At 37.3% G+C, this 23,449-nt stretch overlaps 1 protein-coding gene across 3 annotated transcripts in view; it reads left to right on the top strand.

Moving 5' to 3' along the window:
* The window catches only part of LOC124261514, a 173,023-nt gene that overhangs the window by 58,872 nt on the left and 90,702 nt on the right, over nucleotides 1-23,449 (top strand). For all 3 annotated transcript variants that reach the window (XM_046695833.1, XM_046695831.1, XM_046695834.1), the window contains exon 8: nucleotides 12,869-13,062. In XM_046695833.1, coding sequence (XP_046551789.1) covers nucleotides 12,869-13,062 — 194 coding nt within the window. The remainder of the gene's footprint in view (nucleotides 1-12,868; nucleotides 13,063-23,449) is intronic.

Raw genomic sequence — 23,449 nt, 5'->3', positions numbered from 1 at the left:
CCGTATTACGATACGTATTGCGATATATTGGGAACTTAAGTGTTTGACAGTGAGTGACACTAATTGTACATGTTGATCCAATTTTCTACATTATAAGTCCCTAAACATATATGTTATGGTTCTGATAACAGCAATCTCAAACTTAAATTGCATTATCAGGGATTTTATTTTTACAAAAAATAAATTTATAGTTTTACAGTATGGTGTTTTGCCATTGACTAACGAAGTAAAACATCTGTTGTGAATGAAAGTCTGTGTAGATTTGATTTAACCCATAAAGATAATCACAAACACTTCTTTTATTTTCTTTACCCAATATACCGGTTCTCAGAAAACATTTTGCGATATGTATCGTTTGAAAAGCGTATTGCGATATACGGGTATACCGGTAATACCTGCAGTCCTACTGAAAAGTGAATACTGTTTAGTGGCTCATGAAACAAATGCTAAGAAGTGCCCTACTTTTGGGGAAGGTTAATAATAATCATTTCTGTTACTGTTGAGACTCGTGAACTGGAGATATCTACGTGAGAATGTTGATGTTGAGTTGGAGTGAGTGAATGAGTGAGTGAATTTAGTTTTATGCCACTTTTAGCAATATCCAGCAATATCACGGCTGGGACACCAGAAATATGCTTCACACATTGTACCCATGTGGGAAATTGAACCCGTGTCTTTGGTGTAACAAGCGAACACTTTAACCACTAGGCCACCCCAGCGCCCCTCACAAAAGAACAGGGAGGTAAGAGGAGTATGTCACTATGGGGTGGTCTTAAGTTAGTAAGCAATAAGATTTGGGGCTTATAGTCTGAGAGCTGTAAGATTTAGGGCCTATAGCCAGAGGGTAGGAACTATTTTATTATTAATGACATACTTTTCAAGGTGACATTAATGCTAACTCACTGGCTCACTCATTGGAATTTTACAGAAATTTGGAAAATATACCTTATGATCATATCCTGAGTATTTTTTTCAGTAAATTGTCACAAATTATTTTTGAAATACTCTCATGTCTTAAATATACAGTTATACTGACAATTGCATAATTTGTTTTTTTGTATGAATTGTAATGAATTATTTTTGATAAACTCAACAAAATGCTGAACTATGCAACTAAAGGTTGTTTTTCCAAGAATTCTGATAAATCAACAGAATGATAAGGGTACCATCACTTATGAGTTCTCATAATGGAATAGGTAGCGAAAACCTTTGAGTTTTTCTATGATCTCCAAGAATAATCTTAAATATCCTTTACTATCAAAAGCCATTCCTCTTCTGTATAATTATTTTCCTAGAAAATTGTAGACAAGCATGTCAATTATTCTGTTTCAGTGGTATTACCTTCTTTTGCCGAAGAGACAGATCAGATAGGGGTTTGAGATTAAGGGGCATGGGGTGCAGTGAGAGACACAGGTCTATATTGCATGGGGATGTTTTAGTGGGAAATATCAGGGTTATGACATGGCATCGGCTGGTAGGTAAAGAAGATGAGGACACTTCAGCACAGGGTGTCAGGCATTTGTCGTTGAAGGTTCTGATTTGGCAACTTGTACTTACTGTGCATGCACGCGAAATGGATCTATTTATTAAATATTAAATATAGTGATATAGCAAACTATGCTTATGATAGTTCATTTTAGCGTTTAGTTTATTATATGTGTAGTTTACTCTCTCTCTTTCTCTCTCTCTCTGCTGTATATATGTGTGCATGTGGGTGTGAGAGAGAGATAGAGTGTACATGTGTGTGTAACAGATTAAATGTAATGTATTTTTCTCCCTTTTTATTTATCTCTTTCTCTCACTTTTAAAACCTGTGGCAAAGAATTGAAATTTGGACATTAAAAAGGCGAATGTAACTCCAGCCAGGTATATTATACATAGGTCATGGTCAAAGATAAATGTGATTTAAATTTGGTTTCAGGATTGAAATATTGACAAACTGATCACTTTCCATTTTTAATCAAATTATATGTAAACACACGCCACAGGTGCTAGCACCTTTATCAGTCCACCTGGCCTCTCGTTTACTTGAACCCGTGAAGATTCGGGTTAGAATTGATCTTCAGTAACCCATGCTTGTGTAAGAGGCGACTAACGTGATCGGGGCGTCAGGCTCGCTGACTTGGTTGACACATGTCATTGGTTCCCAATTGCGTAAATCTATGCTCATGCTCACTGGATTGTCTGGTCCAGACTCGATTATTTACAGACCGCCGCCATATAGCTGAAGTATTGCTGAGTGCTGCAAAAAAAAATCTCACTCACTCACTGATTTACTCAATGTCGACACCAACTAACAGAAGCCTGTTCCTGGATGGCGAATAATGAACCAAATTGGCACCAAATCCAGTTAGCAGCTGTAGATAGGTCACATGTAACACAGGTAATAGGGGGTTCCATAACCATCCGTACTGACCTGGGTCAGTGGGTTAAAGCATCACACAGTAATAGGTGGAATTACCTGAGAGAACTAGGTTTGGACAAATACTTGGACAATTATGGATGACTAGATGTAAGTTAAGCCTACAATGTATGGCATTTACTGAGTAGTGTTAGAAACAGCTGCCAGTCAGCTAGACCATTGCTGCTTATATTTGCACCTGACTTACAGTAATATACCCGAGTACAGGGGTTCAAATTTTTTTAAAGTCACTTGCCACAGGGCAAGTGACTTTAAGAAAGTAACTTGTCCTGACTAATTTTCCACTTGCCCTGATTTTATGAAATAATCATCACGATGTAATTATGAAAGAATAAATCAACATGGTATTTGATGTTAATGTTTACTGGACTATTTATTGAAAAGTGATAAATAGCAAAGAAAGATAAGTCTACTTTATTATCATTGCGAAATTTAATAGCTACATTTTGAGCAGATATGAAATTAAATCCAAGTTTATTTGCAGTTTGAAACCATAAGTGGAAATTATCTAGTAGCCCACGGACAAGTAAGATACCATTATTTGATTGCCCGAATTGAAAACTGACTTGTCCAGGGTGTCGGGTGATGGGATTTTTAAGCCCTGTGAGTAAGTCACCTATTCTGCTTGCCTGAAAATTTTCTGTGTCAGAATGCTTTTGCAAAAACAGATTGTTTCAGAAAACAAAAACTTGCTTCAAGTTGTACAAATACATATATATTATATATTGTTTACTGGGCATTTTAGATGTTCTGAAAACAATGATTGTGAAAAAATTAAATTGTTTTGGTAGTCCTTCCTGAGAGCAAAACTTCTGTCTTGAAGCAGTGCTTACTGGTATTCAAGGTTGAATGTGTTAAAAATGTTTTTGTCAAATCAAATTGTTAGAAACAAACTATTTGGCCTCAATATTTTCAAAATGATATATTTGTTCTCAGATAATGACATGTCGTCAAAAAGATGTGTTGTGAAAAATAAAAGTTTTGACTTGTGCCTTCAAAGAAGAAATGGGACAGTGGGCTAACTTAGTGGTTAAAGTTTTCACTCATCACCATGAAGACCTGGGTTTGATTCCCCACAAGGGAACAATGTGTGAAGTCCATTTCTGGTGTCCCCCCTCCATGATATTGCTGGAATAGTGGTAAAAGTGGTGTAAAACCTGACCCAGTCACTTAACTCAATCTCTTAAAGAAGAAATATTACACACACACACATGCATGCATGCACACACGCACACACCATGACCCCGCAGAAAACCATTCCATCTCAAACTAAAATGCAATCCCCAGCCCCTCCCCCAGAATGGTCGGTCTGTGTGGTATTACCTGAGGGCAAGAAACCATTTTGAGATAAGTGGTATCAAACAGATCCATGTGATTGAAGTCCAGGGTCATGATTGGCTACATCATGGTGATGGGGAGGTCAGATTATGAAATACTACTTTCCTGATTGTAATTCATTTATAACTTACTCTTGTTTCAGGTGAATTCACCTTTGACTCTGTCGAAACTTTATGGTTTACCAGTGTTGATAAATGTTTTTGATCTTAGCTAGTTTGCTGCATTATCAGCATCGTCGTGATAATATACAGATATGGTGGAAAGTTTATTGTGGAGGGTCACAGTATGTATGATTAGTAGACCAGGAGATGTCACTCATGGCTGTCTCGAGATCGTGCAATCTCGAGAAAAGGCAAAATATGCATTGGTTCGATGCTAAAATGATGCAATTTTAGGTGGAGTAAGAAACAGATTACTGCACTCCTATCTTTTATGTACTATTTAGCTAACAACTTTTCAACACATATCTAACTCACTTGTGTTATTAGATATGGTTTGGTTGCTTGGTTGGTTTGTGGTTTAATGCCGCACTCGGCAATATTCCACCTGAATGCCGGCAGTCTGTAAATAATTGAGTCTGGACAAGACAATCAAGTGATCAACAACATGAGCATAGATCTATGCAATTGGGGTACGATGACATGTGTCAGCCAAGTCAGCGAGCCCACCACCCGATTATGTTAGTCGCGTCTTACAACTAGCATGGGTTACTGAAGACCAACTCTACCCTCGATCTTCACGGGTGGATATGTTTTGAAACAACCCTAAGATGAATGGTTTCCAACACCAACTCATGTGGTAAGCTCTGGTTCATTACAAAAAGGTTCTGAAGCTGCTTGCATGATTAGTTTTGTAATAACCGACAATTCAGATTATAAGTTCTGACCATCCAGGCTAATGCAGATTATTCGTGATGACAATTTCCCCTTTGTATATACAATGTAGATAGGACCTTGAGTGACCCTGATCATTTTGCATTATATCCCCTCTCTGTTCTGTTGTTGTAACACAGTGTTATACAATGGAGGTTGTATATCACACTGGGGTGAAGGCTGTTGTCTCTAATCAGTGTACCTAGTGGTATAGTATGTGTTGTGTTAACGTGTGCTGTACAATGGAGAGTGGTACCAGAGAGCTGTAATGCATGTAATGAAGTGATGTAGCTGTCCTTAAAAGACAATACACGATTGTTTGTTGCTACGCAGGGAAATCAATGCCATGAGAAGCAGCAATACCAAAATTAGGACATAACATTAGCAAATGGAAGTTTTTGTGTTTATAGGGCAGAGCTGGACGTGTGTAAACAAATGGATGAGATATTCTGGGCACTGTGAAAGATTTTAGGTACATGGGTAAGGTAATCTGGCTGAGTGAGTGAGTTTACGTTTAAGCCGCACTCAGCAATATTCCAGCTATATGGCGGCGGTCTGTAAATAATCGAGCCTGGACCAGATATTCCAGTTATCAACAGCATGAGCATCAATCTATGCAATTGGGATACGATGACATGTGTCAACCAAGTCAGTGAGTCTGTCCACCTGATCCCGTTAGTCGCCTCTTACGACAAGCATGGGTTACTGAAGATCAATTCTAACCCGGATCTTCATGGGTGTATTCTGGCTGAAGTGAAAAGTGTTTAGGACATTGGTGTTAGGGTGTTGTGGGATGGTGATCAGAAGGTGCTCGGAGATAACAGACTATGTGGTATAATACATTTTACAAACAGTTTCGGACAGACTGATTAGATTAGATCTATTTGCACGTTTTATGATTGGATTTTCAAGAGTGCAAACAAACCAGACCATATAAGATATTTGATGTCACAAGACCTGATCTCTGCATGCTGTCATCATCCTCCGTGTTTATGTTTTTAAGTCATATTTCAAGTCCATTGTTTGTTGTTTTGTGCCTCACTCAGCAATATTCCAGCTATGGTGGCTGTCCAGTCTGGACCAGACAATCCAGTGATCAACAGCATGAGCATCAAATCCATAGTACATATGAATTCAAAGTCACATTTCTAATCAAGTTACATATACAAATTTATAGTCAATTTAATTGTAAACATATAATATAATATGAAACCATGAGGTATAAATGATTTAAATGATTCAAACTATTATGAACCATACAGGTAAATTCAGATATTATTTAATTGTATAAATAAATACAAAATTTAAGTTCACAATTCAAATCAGTCAAGATCTGTTAGTAGGATCATTCAGGGGAGCCTAATGGATAGTGTGTTTGCTCTTGTTGCCTAAAACCTGAGTTCTGTTCCCCATGTGTATGTATAATGTGGGTTCTGTTCCCCATGTGTATGTATAATGTGGGTTCTGTTCCCCATGTGTATGTATATGTGTATGTATAATATGGGTTCTGTTCTCCGTGTGTATGTATAATGTGGGTTCTGTTCCCCATGTGTATGTATAATGTGGGTTCTGTTCCCCATGTGTATGTATAATGTGGGTTCTGTTCCCCATGTGTATGTATAATGTGGGTTCTGTTCCCCATGTTTATGTATAATGTGGCTTCTGTTCCCATGTGTATGTATAATGTGGCTTCTGTTCCCTATGTGTATGTATAATGTGGGTTCTGTTCCCCATGTGTATGTATAATGTGGGTTCTGTTCCCCATGTGTATGTATAATGTGGGTTCTGTTCCCCATGTGTATGTATAATGTGGGTTCTGTTCCCCATGTGTATGTATAATGTGGGTTCTGTTCCCCATGTGTATGTATAATGTGGGTTCTGTTCCCCATGTGTGTGTATAATGTGGGTTCTGTTCCCCATGTGTGTGTATAATGTGGGTTCTGTTCCCCGTGTGTGTGTATAATGTGGGTTCTGTTCCCCATGTGTGTGTATAATGTGGGTTCTGTTCCCCATGTGTATGTATAATGTGGGTTCTGTTCCCCATGTGTGTGTATAATGTGGGATGCCCCATCTTTGATATGGCTACAACTTGATTATGTAGAAAAACGGATTCAAACATTTGAAGATGGATACTTAAATTGAAAATTGTTGACCCAGTATCTGATGGTCTAGTGTTTGTATTCTTAAATCAAATTTGTTCGTATTTTGGGGAATTTTTGAAGTGTGTTTTTATTCCATGGTACTGTCAGGACAGTTGAATTGCTAAGTGATGTTTGAAGAACCAATTTCTGTTGGGTTGCCATGGCGTTTTGGCAGCTATGTAACTCATCTTTGTGGGAGGAAACCTGATGCAGCAGACACCGCTAGTCAAGTAATGGTAACTCACTAATCTGGTTCAATTTGTTGATGGAAAGTGCATTGATTCAGCTAAGCTTGTGCCCCAACCATCAATACATAGGCATTCAATACCTGAAACCTAGAATTACTTTCTGTCTCAAAGAAAAGCATTTCTAAACTTGGGACTATCGCAGGACTGCCATAAGACGCGGAGATTTCTATAAATGGAAAAAGTTTCTCCCTTTTGGGAAATAGCTTTTCTTTTCAGACAAGTGATTAAAATTTGTGAGTTGAAGACACTGTGTGGAGTTTAAGGTGCATATTCAGGACTGAATGAAGCTTGACAGCTCTGCTGCAGAGTTGGGTTCTAACAAATCAATGGCTGGTAAGGAGTAAGTCCCTTGAGTCGACATCTAGATATATCCTTCATTATTCTGTAGAGAAACGGTTTCTTAGAACTGTAACAGAAATATCTGGTAATAGATTTTGTAAAAATCCTTATTTTACTGCATGTAATGTTCAAATTTTGCAGCCACATTTCTACATAAGAAGAAAATTAGTCTTTCAGTCATATGACACGATCCAACTTGCTTCTGTTTTCATTAGAACATTTCAAGTTGAATGATCATTTTACTGGATCTACCTGAAATTTTGTTTCAGTGAATTTATATTTTATTTTCCTCACAAATCATTAATAACATCATTTCAACATTATCTGTTGAAAAAGTTTTCAAATCGTTAATTGACATAAAAAATTAACCTTCTTTGACTGACTGACTGAGTTTGGTTTTACGCCGCTTTTAGCAATATTCCAGCAACATCACGGCAGGGGACACCAGAAATGGGTTTCACACATTTTACCCATTTGGGGATTCGAACCCGGGTCTTCGGCGTGCGAGTCAACGCTTTAACCACTAGGCTACCCTACCGCCCCTAACCTTATTTGAAAAGATGCCTATGGTATCACATTGTATGTAGTGGTATGGGATGTGCTGAGGCCTTTTTAAGAATTTTGGAATTTTGCAAAGAACAGTTATTAGGTGCGTGTGAACAAAATTTTCAGCTTCAGGTGAATAGTATGAGTGAGTGAGTTTAGTTTTATGCAGCTTTTACCGATATTCCAGTAATATCACAGTGGGGGACACCAGAAATGGGCTTCACACATTGTACCTATGTGGGGAATCAAACCCAGGTCTTTGGCATGACAAGCGAACCCTTTAATCACAAGGCTTAGTAACCCCACCACCCTGTGAATAGTACGACAAACATGAAACAGGTCGTGAATAGGGAACTGATTTGGAGCACAGGTGCCACCGGTGGGACAGAATACACTGACCTTCTCATGAACACCTGTGCGACCACCTGGTATCACCACTATTTAAATTATTTTTTAATGATTTAGAAACACATACTCATGATATTCAAAACTGTACAATCGACTTTATTTTTAGCAGAGATTTCTTGTGGATGAGGAAAGAGTTTTGTTACTCATATTTAACTTTTAAATTTGGCACTAACAAACCATGACTCGTAACCAGGACGACTCAAGGATTCAAACCCAGAAGAACCTGACAGACAAATGTAGGTATTTCTACAATGTTCTATCACTGATGTCCCACAGTGAAATCCCCAGAGATTGCAGATCCATCAGAGGACTAAACTGATGGATTTCTCTCCCTTTGATGCAACTGCTGACAAATCCTCTTTTCCTATTTCCAGAATTCCATGATATTATAAAACCAGAAATAATAGAAAATTCTTTCAGGAGTAGAATAATTGAGTTAGTTCCCTAAGTACAAACTGCCATAAAATAAACCGATATTAAGATCTAACGTCAAAAGAACATAATCCCAATGATTTGAAAGTGATCACGCCCAGGCTCTGCACCTGCATTATTTGAACTGAGCTGAACCACATATAGACACTTTTCCTTTAAATAACTTCGCATTTGTCTCATCAGCTCTTAGTTTGGTTAGTTTGGCACTGGGACTGGGTAATTGATGGGTTTTTGTTCCAGCTGAATCCTATTCCATCTTTCTTAGTCATGAGCTGTCAGTGCTTCTAGAACATTATCATACCCTTCTTGTTGAGGTGCCGCCGTATGCTCATTAAACAGCCATACTGTGAAACATGGAATGGGATGCCTTGCTACAGCATGTATTCACACAAATTACAAAAAGGTTGGGGCCAAAAACAATTTGTTTTGGTGTTTTTATGGGTTTGTTGAGCAATATGGTAGAACGTAGCAGCAGATAAAGAATACAGGAAAATGGTGTGCAGTATATTTGAGCATGTCCAGCTTGCAGCATAAGATATGTGATCTGGTTCTGAAAAAGGTCTGAAAAATGTGGAATAAAAGAATTGTGAAGTAAAAATGAAGCATTTCTAGAATACTTGGATGCCTGAAAGACTGTGCTCTCAATTGAGGTGAGTTAGTCTGTTTTAAAAAATGATGACATTAATAATTTATCTTAGACAAAACTCTCAGGCCTTAGGGCCACTCTCCCATGGGTTTCATAGTCAGGGACTGACATACAAAACATCGGATCCCAAAAGATGGAAATCTTACTGATGTTGATCTTTTCGGTATTGAACCACCTTGCAGAATTTGCTGGGGTATACCATGAGTGAGTGAGTGAGTATGGTAATAATCTGCTGTTAGGGATGTTCCACCAATAACAGGTGGGGACACCTGAAATGTATCACACACTGTATCTATTTATGGAATCAAACCCGGTCTTCGGTATGATGTGCGAACACTCTAACCACTAGGCTACCTCGCTACCACATACAGGACATGAAGAAGTCCAAGAGGCTAGGATGCAGAGTATAGCCATATATGTACAGTATATCTTGAGGTGTTCTGCTTTGGGTGATGTCACCGTGTTTGTCTGCCTGAAATTAAAGCCTTTTTCATTTTGTTTCAAGATATTTGTTATGCAAACTCACACATGCCAAACAAATTGCCATATCCTTTTTTAGGTTTGATCCTCAGAAGTACTGTCAGAAAGGTGAAATATACAAAATGACAATGGAGGTTGTTCTGTTCAAATGTAATTTGAGACATTGAACAAAATATGGTGCTGTATTGAGCCAAACATAGATATTACATGTCACATGCATATACCAGTGGTCTTTGAAAGTGTCAAGCAGTTTGTATGAGTGGTGTAAGGATATTGTACTTTGTAAACCAAAATGAAGTAGAACCTCCCACCATTTGATTGACATCACATTTCACTGTGGCACATCACGATGCTGAAAATATCACATCGCATTCAAGTTTTGAAAAGCACAAAATCTTAAGCCCTTGCTGATCCCTACAGATTGAAAGTCACCCTCTCAATGTATTTCTATGTCATGTTTCAGACCAAAATGTATTACCACACTCTCTTTGAAGAGAATTGTAACAACACATGTTCATTTTATAATCTGTGTTTGTACATATTATTATTTTTAAATGCCTATAGACAATTACTGAGAAAGAGGTAGTTTCCATGGTGATGATCAAAACATGTTTTCCACCAAAGGTTCAGTTGACCAAGTACTGACCTGTCAGAATCAACTATATTCCATGCTCATGCTATAAGGTACATTCAATGTGTATTCTTTGTAATATACCTGAACATGTGAATTAAATCTGAGATATTTGTCTGTGATTTCTGTTCCCTTCTGCGAACCATGTTGTCTCAAATTGCAAAACAATTTTGTGTGTCTAACATTGTGTGTAATTTGTGTGAAGTAAATGCTGTAACAAGGTACCGAGAAGGTTGTGTGTATGAAAGATGTATGTGTGTGTGTTTGACAGGTTAAGGAGATAACTGCAACAACATAACGAACAAAATGTGAGTGTTGCGTGACCCTTGTTGGGTAATGTAGAAACGTATGGAAGGGCAGACCCTGCCTGACTTATGTTGTTGACACAGCTGAAATAATGGAGAACCATTACACTGGTAGAACACTCAATGGGAGCAGACTCAGAATATATCGCACTTACCTGTGTAATGGAAGTAACAGGACCGTTGATGCCTTGTGGCACAGTTAGAGATGGTGAATGAAGGAGCGTGTGAAGTGAATGGGGTAAGTGATACAACTGTCCATACACTTTGGGGTGAATGAGCTGGAAAAGTGACACACTTGTTGGTGCACCTCGCAGTGGTGAATGAGAAAAGTAAGCCGTGACTGTTATGATGGTGAATGAAAGAAATAAGCCATCACTCTTATGATATTGAATGAGAGATATAAGCCATCACTCTTATGATATTGAATTAGAGAAATAAGCCATCACCCTTATGATATTGAATGAGAGAAATAAGCCATCACTCTAATGATATTGAATGAGAGAAATAAGCCATCACTCTTATGATGGTGAATAAGAGAAATAAGCCATCACTCTTATGATGGTGAATGAGAGAAATAAGCCATGACTCTTATGATGGTGAATAAGAGAAATAAGCCATCACTCTAATGATATTGAATGAGAGAAATAAGCCATCACCCTTATGATATTGAATGAGAGAAATAAGCCATCACCCTTATGATATTGAATGAGAGAAATAAGCCATCACTCTAATGATATTGAATGAGAGAAATAAGCCATCGCTCTTATGATGGTGAATGAGAGAAATAAGCCATGACTTATGATGGTGAATGAAAGAAATAAGCCATGACTCTTATGAATGAATGAGAGAAATAAGCCATGACTCTTATGATGGTGAATGAAGAGAAATAAGCCATGACTCTCTTATGATGGTGAATGAGAGAAATAAGCCATGACTCTTATGATGGTGAATGAGAGAAATAAGCCATGACTCTTATGATGGTGAATGAGAGAATTGAATGAGAGAAATAAGCCATGACTCTTATGATATTGAATGAGAGAAATAAGCCATCACCCTTATGATATTGAATGAGAGAAATAAGCCGATATTGAATAAGGAGAAATAAGCTATCACTCTTATAATGGTGAATAAGAGAAATATGATGATGGTGAATGAGAGAAATAAGCCATGACTCTTATGATGGTGAATGAATAAGAGATATTGAATAAGCCATCACCCTTATGATATTGAATGAGAGAAATAAGCCATCACTCTTATGATGGTGAATGAATGAGAGAAATAAGCCATCACTCTTATGATGAAGGGAGAGAAATAAGCCATGACTCTTATGAATGAGAGAAATAAGCCATCACTCTTATTTGAATGAGAGAAATTCACCTTTATGATATTGAATGAAAGAAATAATCCATAACTCAAATGATATTGAATGAGAGAAATAAGCCATCGCTCTTATGATATTGAATGAGAGAAATAAGCCATCACTCTTATAATGGTGAATAAGAGAAATAAGCCATCACTCTAATGATGGTGAATAAGAGAAATAAGCCATCACTCTAATGATATTGAATAAGAGAAATTATAAGCCATCACTTTTCTGATATTGAATGAGAGAAATAAGCCATCACTCTTATGATGGTGAAGGAGAGAAATAAGACATAACTATAATGATATTGAATAAGAGAAATTATAAGCCATCACTTTTCTGATATTGAATGAGAGAAATAAGTCATCACTCCTCCTATGGTGACTGAGGGAAGAAGAAAGATTAGATATGGGTGACCATCCAACTTTTGATTCTGCATTTGGTGGATCAATGGATCTGTCCCCAGTACAAGTCCAGTTAGGCAACGTGTCTGTCACACTGCAAGATTGTCTGTAGAACTTGTTTAGTGCACAGTACCTTGCAATAATTTCCCCACACAGGTCTTCAAACTTTACTTTCTCTGAGAAACCTACCCGGTAATATTCTGTTACCGATAAACTGTATTGAATCTGCAGATTATCAGATATGGTCCTCCATCAACACAGTCAACACTCACACTCACTCACTCACTTTTCAGGAGTTACCGGAACCCAAACCAGGCTGAAATAATCACAGATTTCCCCCTTCCAAGAACCACTGGGCGCCCCCAAACAGTGCCGATACGCCGACCACATGTTCCTCAGCCATATTTCTTCCAATTTTATAATCAGACGAAGCTAATCTCTCCAAACGGTCCACTCTTCCATAAAGGCACCTCTGGTACCACTGAGGGTGAGTACAATCTCGTCATCTTTTTGTTTCTTTCAGCACAAGAGACTCAAGCACAGAAGATACAGCTTTCCATAAAAGGAGGGCTGCAATATAGCATGTAATTTCAGTAAACAATTTGCTTTTGTTAGCCAAAAAAAAGTCAAATAATTGCAATAGTTCATTTGAATACATAGCCTCATTTACATCATAGCCAATAAATCCTGCATTTTCGCTGTCCTCATATTATATCATTTCAGGTTATACAAGACAAATCTTATGGATAACAACTTCTTGATTTATTTTACACAAGTGCAAGGGGGGAAGGAGATATAATTAAGTATGTACAAACAATGCAGTGAGATGAAAGAGAAGAATACAATGATAGGGTATGTTATATCTCCTTCCCCTTGCACTTGTATATACATATTCACATATCTGGCTTCCTGTACATCTATATATATACCGTACTGTTCACTATCACCATTATCCACCTGAAGAAGGGGCAAGAACTAGCCCAGAAACATTGTGTAAAATAAATCAAGAAGTTGTTATCCATAAGATTTGTCTTGTATTACTACACCAACTCTTAAAATGCCTTTGAAGAATTTCATCATCTCAGGTTGTTCAACAGATGCTCCTTGTCACTGCAGGCTCTCTAATAACTTGTCTTGGGGGATATAGTATTCTGCACCTTCTGGCATCTATGCATGGGTGAGGTGGGAAGTATTTTTAGCTCAGTTGTTTTGACCTTCACACTGAATTTTTCACGAGATTTTCACTTTTGGTGAAATAGTATCATAGATTATGTAATGATATTTAAAAAAACAAAAATCATGTTCTTTTAAATATGTGAATGAGAGTGTGAAAGTACATTGTAAGTGCCATACCCCAAGTACATGTGTTGTCAGAGTGAGTCAGTCAGCACATATCGTAAGGTTGGGGTGCCATTGCATAGAGTCATCTTAGCACTAAGGTGATCGAAACTCCCATACATGTACTTTAAACACAGACTTGCGACAGTCATGTCATAAAGGTTGTTTTGAACAGCAACAACGTATACCTCTTATACATGTGTCTTCGAAGTACACAGTGGTCAGGGCCTACATTTTCGAAGATCTCTTAGCGCTAGTGATCGAAAGATACTTTAAACACAGACTTAGTCATGTCATGAAGGTTGTTTTGCACAGCAACAACCTATACCTCTTATACATGTGTCTTCCAAGTAATTGTAAGTTAATGATATTGCTGGAATATTGGCACTAACAACTATCATAATGGTTAGCTAAGAGAGAGCTTTGAAAATCTATGGCACTAACAACTATCTTAGCGCTAAGAGAGCTTTGAAAATCTAGGCCCTGACCATTATGTTATCTATCTTGTGGGGATTTAGAAGGGTCGGTGAGATATATAATTCAAGATGGCTCTTTTCTTGCAACATGTTAGATGAGAAAGGCATTTTAGACAATCAGAAGATGTAATATAACTTAAAACCAGCATTTCTTCCTTATAAATACAGTAAACAAATGTTTTTGATTTTTTTTATGCATGTTTAGTAAATAAAAAACAAACTGTCACAACAGAAAAATGTTAGTTCTTAAGTGAATTGACGTCTTATTTGCATTAAGTTTGTCAATATTAAATATTCATGTTTTTGTATATACATGCAGTATGCATTAACATTTACCATGGTATAGTAAAATTAGCTGAATCAGCATAAGTAGGCTTACATTAGCATCACTCAGATATGTGGATTTTATAAAGCAGCTTGATTAAAAGAAAATAATTATATTGTATGCTTTCTACTCTTGCTATGGGATTGATAAGGTCATGCTTGAAGATTTGATGTTTCCTTTGATCCCTATTTGATTGTGATTCTAAAACACATGCTTATGATACAGACAGAATCTTACAATGGGTTCTGGTTTTAGTAGAGATTTCTTGTGATTATGGTAATGGTGTTGGTCGCTTTTTATTACCTGTAATGGCTGGCTTTTATAAAATTTCGACCATAGCACTGAATATTTGTAGTAACACAGTGCTATTTACATAGGACGAGTTGATTAAACCCTCTTAATTATTCTTCAAGCTTTATTTAATGTCATGACAGCAGAATTTATGAACAGTAGTTCCATTTTGACTCCATTAGGATGTAATCAATTATGTAATCATGTAATCAGAGTCAGAGCATGTAATGATTTTAGAATTATGAAATTGCATGTGATGATGTTTTCTTTAGAACTGACGCAAGTTTGTGAGGTATTTTGAGGAAAATGGCTTTGGATCCTGGAATGCAATTACTTAGTGGTGATTTGCAGCATTGTTTATTGAGCAGACTTGTGGTAATTATTCTGCATTTCATTACACGCCTACTCAGTTCCTAGAACAGGCTATGATACCTTTTGTCCTACAGGTTGTTTTGTTGTCTTTGGACAAAGGAGGGAGACTGGAGTTTTTCTGTTTTGTTTTAAAGAACCATGTTACATAATTGTGCCATTTATCACATCAGAATGTACTTGGATTATATGTTTAAGACAGCACTCACAGCAGGGTTACCAGCTAAAATAGATCACATCATTCAAAGAACAGATCCAAAAGATGTTCAATTACAAAAACGGATATCATACTTTACAGAAGCTGAGACTTTAAAAATGTAACATGAAAGATTCTGCTGGCACTTACAGATAAACATAAGACAAAAACGATGAAGATACCTTTTCTTTATAAGCTGAATGCAAATGCATGCATACTTCTACAATGTTTGTGCTTAGTAGTGATCAGATTTCAAGGCAAAGAGGTTTAGGAGGTAAATAGCAGTACCAGCTGAACTAATAATGCACACATGGTAATCAATTGACTTTTTTAAACATTTGAAATAATATCAAGAATTGTTTTCTCTATTTCCTTGTTCCCTTTCCTCTTCACCCAACCATGACTAAATTTATGAAACAAGATATGCGTTAACTATGGCCTGTGACTATCAAACTAATTCTGTGTACTTTGTACGACATGTACTGTACCTATAAACAAGTAAAAAAATGGTAAATAAAAAATGAATAAATAAATATAAAAAAATTCTGTGTACTTTACTATGACAACAGGCCATATTAAAATAATTGGGAGCAGTTTTCTTTAGTGAATTATGGTTATGATGTTTTTTATACAAGCTAGAATTAGAATGCATGTACTAGAACTGGATGGTTTTTCTTTTGCATTTGCTGTTATAACCCTGTCAAACCCTGTGTGCATATTTAAATCTATGTTTACACAAAGTTTACACATTGTTTATTAGATTTATAATTTCATTTTAAAAAAGTGTTACTTTATAGGTAAATACTAACTTATATTGCTTATTTAATCAGGAACCCACTTACAATGTTTGACATCAGTGAAAACTAAGTGGACATTGTCCAGTGCAGTAATGCAGCACAAGCCTCGCCCATGTTTTGTCCAGTCAGGAAACATTGGTCCATTAATGGGCATGGCCTAATTATTTTAGGGAATTATGTCGTAAACATTCCCTCTGGATTATGGTTGCCTTTTTATCTGTTGGTATCACTGAAACATACAGGATTGGAAAGTAAATTTAAAATTAAGTCATTGTTATCCCTAGTGGTAATACTATGTAGACAAATTTAGATTTAGTCTGATAAATTTGGAAAAAAACACTATTTTATTAAATGTTTAGTACAAATCTGTGGTCATCCAGCTAACATATTAATATACTACTTAAGAAAGAACACATATTTCTGTTGTAATATAGTTAATCTGATACGTCATAAGATTTGTTCATATACAGTTTGAACTGTTGATCCCTATGTGGCTGAAACAATGCTGATTCGACATAAAGGTTCCACTCACATTCAAAGTTTTGTTAAACACAATTCACTCACTTCAATTGCTGGAAACTTCTACTCGCTCATATCACAACTTTAATCTAGACAAAGTAAATTAATTACATTGTTTTTGTGAACATTCCATTCTGATGCCCTATCATATCACCAATGGCAGATTATTGGTTGTAGGGAATCGACACTTGGACATTTTACCTCCTTTCATATCATAGCATATTGCAAATGGAAGACTATTGGTTGTAGGGAATCGACACATGGACATTGTTACTCCTTTCATATCATAGCATATTGCAAATGGAAGACTATTGGTTGTAGGGAATCTACACGTGGACATTTTACCTCCTTTCATATCATAGCATATTGCAAATGGAAGACTATTGGTTGTATCGACACATGGACATTGTTACTCCTTTCATATCATAGCATATTGCAAATGGAAGACTATTGGTTGTAGGGAATCTACACATGGACATTTTACCTCCTTTCATATCATAGCATATTGCAAATGGAAGACTATTGGTTGTAGGGAATCGACACATGGACATTTTACCTCCTTTCATATCATAGCATATTGCAAATGGAAGACTATTGGTTGTAGGGAATCAACACATGGACATTTTACCTCCTTTCATATCATAGCATATTGCAAATGGAAGATTATTGGTTGTAGGGAATCGACACATGGACATTTTACCTCCTTTCATATCATAGCATATTGCAAATGGAAGACTATTGGTTGTAGGGAATCGACACATGGACATTTTACCTCCTTTCATATCATAGCATATTGCAAATGGAAGATTATTGGTTGTAGGGAATCAACACATGGACATTTTACCTCCTTTCATATCATAGCATATTGCAAATGGAAGACTATTGGTTGTAGGAATCGACACATGGACATTTTACCTCCTTTCATCATCATAGCATATTGCAAATGGAAGACTATTGGTTGTAGGGAATCAACACGTGGACATTTTACCTCCTTTCATATCATAGCATATTGCAAATGGAAGACTATTGGTTGTAGGGAATCAACATATGGACATTTTACCTCCTTTCATATCATAGCATATTGCAAATGGAAGACTATTGGTTGTAGGGAATCAACACATGGACATTTTACCTCCTTTCATATCATAGCATATTGCAAATGGAAGACTATTGGTTGTAGGGAATCGACACATGGACATTTTACCTCCTTTCATATCATAGCATATTGCAAATGGAAGACTATTGGTTGTAGGGAATCAACACGTGGACATTTTACCTCCTTTCATATCATAGCATATTGCAAATGGAAGACTATTGGTTGTAGGGAATCAACACGTGGACATTTTACCTCCTTTCATATCATAGCATATTGCAAATGGAAGACTATTGGTTGTAGGGAATCAACATGTGGACATTTTACCTCCTTTCATATCATAGCAGCTATTGGTTGTAGGGAATAGCATATTGCAAATGGAAGACTATTGGTTGTAGGGAATCGACACATGGACATTTTACCTCCTTTCATATCATAGCATATTGCAAATGGAAGACTATTGGTTGTAGGGAATCAGCACATGGACATTTTACCTCCTTTCATATCATAGCATATTGCAAATGGAAGACTATTGGTTGTAGGAATCAGCACATGGACATTTTACCTCCTTTCATATCATAGCATATTGCAAATGGAAGACTATTGGTTGTAGGGAATCTAGCACATGGACATTTTACCTCCTTTCATATCATTATCCCAGGCTATCTTTATGATAGTCATTTCCTAACCAGCGACTGACAATGAACGTCTGTGAAGCCGCTGTGCTTTCATCCTGTACAGCCACATGTAATGTACATTTGACAACATCCTTACCCCGCTGCCACACACAAGGGTTCAGGCTTTCAAAGATACCGAAGCTCGCCAATGAGGTAATCAGTGTTCTTGAAGACATTACAGAGCACACTGACCTTTCTACAGGTCATTGTGCATGAAATGAAACTCCCTTGCACCATGCTCCGTGCATGTGCGTAATGCACCTAGATGCATCAACACATCATGGTGTCATGTGTCTTTGAAGTGCAGGATCGCTGTGTTTGTGATGCAAATTCAGATATCACACGCAACACTTAAAAACAGATGATGGCATAGTGCCCGCAGCGTCCAGCAAACTGTTGATGGAATAAACTCATTCCCTCTGTGGATTGCTTCATGATGAGAATCTTCTTATAAAATCCCTGGAACTGTTTTCGTCGAAGGATAACTTCTAATGTCAGTCCGATCTTCCCTTCCCATACAGAACCAGCATGAAGAAATGCTTGGATGCTATTTTCAGTGTTGATTTTGTGTTGTCAGGCAGTTTGTGCAAGTTAAATTGTTTCATTATGTAATTATGATGATCTTTATTGCCTGATTGATAGAGATCATATAGGGTTGAGCAATCAACATGTAAATCATTCCTTAGGTGACCAAGTACAAATTTGCTTGGTCAGCAAATAATACTGTAAAGAGTTTTCTTTAAAGGTGTCAGATTTGATCCAGATCTGACTCTTTATATAAAAATTATTGTGTGAATTTCAAAGATGTCAAGACTTAATTCTATTAATTAAACTCAGGTCAACCCTGCCAGTATTTAAGAATTATTGTAAATAATGTAAGTCTGACTCTGTATTTAATATTTGTTTATGAATGCTGACATTATGAGTAATATGATGCATCTACATGCTTCATGTGTAAAGGAATTTGAGATTTGGTGTTCACATTAACACCATGTATACTGTAGACATGTGTTATATAAATCATAGTTTATGGATAAAAACTTTTGTTGCTTTTAACAGTAAACATACAGAAGCACTCAGACTCATGGAAACAGTTTCACAAGTTATGTACAGTTGTATATGGTTCCTACCAGATGCTAACGGATGTATCAATCACAACTATGAAGCCTTTTCGATAGTGAGTGAGTGAGTGAGTTTAGTTTTACACTGCTTTTAGCAATATTCCAGCAATATCATGGCGGGGGACACCAGAAATGGGCTTCACACATTGTACCCATGTGGGGAATTGAACCCGGGTCTTTGGCGTGACGAGCGAACGCTTTGACCACTAGAGATCACTTCCTAACAGTGGTAATCTAGACTTGCTATACATTATAGTCTTGCAATGCCTGCTTGGATATATTTGTTTCAGGGTCTTATGACAGACTATATAGCCTTGCTCCAAGGCTGTACTGAAGGCAAGCCCATGGATGTATAGTATTTCTATCCTTTAAAGAGGCAAGTCTAGATAAGTGAACACCAGTCTGTTAGAGGGATATGTATATTTTTTAGAAATTATCATTTAAACTATTATTTATAACCTTAGAGACTCATGCAAATCTAGACAGACTGTAGAAGGTACTGGTTTGTATATGTATATCAATGGTTATCTTCAGGACGAGGAACACTCACTGATTGATATATTGGAATGCCCCTGAGTGTTCCATAGTACAGTTTGGTATGTGCCACAGATCTAGATGAGTTTCATTTTATTACAGTTACCATTTTATTAACTTAGCGGAAATGTAGGATTTTCAGAAAATATACTAAACTAGCATATTGTATTTGTTCTTTTATTAGTAGATTCATACATTTTTCGATATTTACTCTTAGAAAAACAAGACATCTAACAACTAAGTAGCTGATGCACTTCAGCAGAACAAAATGTTTTCCAGACTCCTGTAGACCCCAGTCTGATCAGCTGTCGAGACGACGCCCACACCTTGATTATCTCCCTTTGTTGTAGCGGCTCTGGTCTGGAACATCATGAATGATCTCAGGAGCATGTTTATTTTTTCAAGCACTTGTAATTCTTGAATGTCAGCAAGCATATATCACAGCGGGCCTGGTTCGCACTCCCTTCTCGATTCCCTGCCTCCCATTTCCTGTCACAAACACAGCTTTTGAAAACCTGACATCTGATATTACTCTCTTTCCCATTCCAGAAATCATGTATAGATTTCACATGGGTCAGAGCAGATGTAGGGGGTGGGATGTGGGGTGGGACGTGGGGGTCTGTGGGGGTGGGATATCGTGTCTTTTTTTGAGACTGGTAATTTGGTAGTGTAACACATATACCTGTGTGGTTGTTGGAGTTGTCTGCGCCCAATCATGGCTGTGTCACATTGAGGCAAAGTCTTTTATGGCCAAATAGATGGGCTCTATTAACAGCACTACATCATTTCATAAATGACTGGCAGTCTAAGCACAGTGGATATCGATGTTTTGAGTTTTGTCAGTCTTTTCGTTTTGGAGATGTATCTACTTGTCAGTTGAAAGGATGTTTTTTCATCCACAGCAAATTGTTTTGGAACTTTGTGGGTTTTTTCATGAAGCTATGTCATTTTCCCCATTTTCTGGGACTAAGTAAAACAAAACCCTCATGCCCTCTGTGTGGTTTTACAACTTAAAATGTGAAGCCCGTTTCTGGTGTCTGCTGCCATGATATTGCTGGAATATTGCTAAAAGTGGCGTGAAACCATACTCACTCACTCATTACAAATTACAATATACACCACACCTTCATCAAATTTCCAGTATTTTCTTAAATGTGTATGTTTTGGTGTTTGAATAATATTTTTTGCATATCTTTATAATTTTATGCCTTGTAATTACTTCAGTACTTCAAAGTCTCTGGCAACAGATGTGACTTAATAGTGCAGTAAATATATTGATTGCTTTCAGTCAATCAGTTCAATTTCTGATTTCTATCAGCTGATTATTTTCTTCATATCAAACACTCATTTTACTTCTTCAGAAGTTGCAGAAAATATTAGTACTCTCACCTTAAACCTGCCAGAACTCACTGAATATCCAACATTACCAGGCTCTCTACATCAATCACATGCTATACAAGTCCTCCTATATCATCATCAGAGCACTGGGGTAGCCTGGTGGTTAGACTAACTTTGGATCTCAGTGAGCGAGTGAGTATGGTTTTATGCCGCTTTTAGCAATATTCCAGCAACATCACGGCAGGGGACACCAGAAATGGGCTTCACACATTGTACCATGATGCCTACATTTTAAGTAAAATTCCTAAATGCACCCACAATGTTCTAATCTGGCACAATCTACACTTGTCACATTACTCTATAGTCTGTTTGCAGTGAAAACGTACCGACGAATTTCACTTTAATAGAAAAAGTAAATTGAATAAAGTGAAATTAAGACTGCGAATCCTCATAATTTTACCTCGCCAATTGAACATTTAAATCTCAGAATTTGATTCAGCTTAGGATAAAAGTTTTTTTACAAATGATCATAGTTTTACATCGCTATCATTGGTTTGTATTACAAGGGGTATGCACATCAAATGAAACACTGAGAACAAGTAGGGATGGTCTAAGTTAACGCTCATCACGCACTGCACGTGCATTTGTTTCACTGTTCCAACTACTGCGCTTACCCCCTTGCAATACAAACCAATAATAGCATTCTGAAACTATGATCGTTTGTTAAACTACTTTTTGCCCTAAGTTGAATAAAGTTCTGAGATTTAAATGTTCAATTGGCATGGTAAAATTATGAGGATTCGCAATCTTAATTTCACTTTATTTGATTTACCTTTTTGTTTAAAGTCTAATTCATCGGTACGTATTCACTGCAAACAGACTATAGACTTGAATGAGATTCATTTTGTACATATATTCTCTGGTGGCTGAGAGACAAACACTCTAAAGTCAGCCCACTCAGTGTTCCTGTCTAACCTCACTCCTCTAACCTCACCCTTATAACTTCGGCCCACTGGGCTCACCTTCCATAACCTCAGCCCACTGAACTCACCCTTAAACCTCAGCCTGCTGATCTCACCTCTAAACATCCCCACTGAACTCACCCTATAAACCTCAGCCTGCTGATCTCATCCCTCTATAACCTCAGCCGGCTGAGCTCACCCTGTAAAACCCCTAGCCGGCTGAACTCACCCTATATAACATCAGCCAGATGAACTCACCCAATATAACCTCAGCCCACAGAACTCACCCTTTTTACCTCAGCCTCTGATCTCATCCTTCCAACCTCATTCCTCTGACCTAACCTCACCTTCTATACCCTTAACCCACTGAACTCACCCTATAACCTTACCTCAGTTTACTCACCCCATATAACCTCAGCCTACTGAACTCACCCTGTATACCCTTAACCCACTGAACTCACCCTATAACCTTACCTCAGTTTACTCACCCCATATAACCACAGCCTACTGAACTCACCCTCCCACAGAAATGTTTCTGTAGATTATTGTGCTGCTAATTCAACACCATGCTCTGACAAGTCTTTCACCATCATGTTTATTATCCACTGACACAGAGACCATTGGATTCAGTTTCCTTGTTAAAAGGTCGTATTTCACAAACATTCATTCTAACGCAGCCTATCACCATGATTGCTCTTAAAATAGCTGTGTGTGAACGGAGAAAAACCTAAATTAGATCTTTACTCCAGTTAGAACGTTTTATCAGTTTCTCTTACAATCTCTCGAGTATGAGAATAGCTGATTGTTGAGAGGGCGAGGTGTATGAACAGAATATTTC

This window comes from Haliotis rubra, unplaced genomic scaffold (assembly GCF_003918875.1).
Source record: "Haliotis rubra isolate DU_JTF1 unplaced genomic scaffold, ASM391887v1 Scf80, whole genome shotgun sequence".
Lineage (NCBI taxonomy): Eukaryota > Metazoa > Mollusca > Gastropoda > Lepetellida > Haliotidae > Haliotis > Haliotis rubra.
This window is presented reverse-complemented; position numbering and strand designations above follow the sequence as displayed.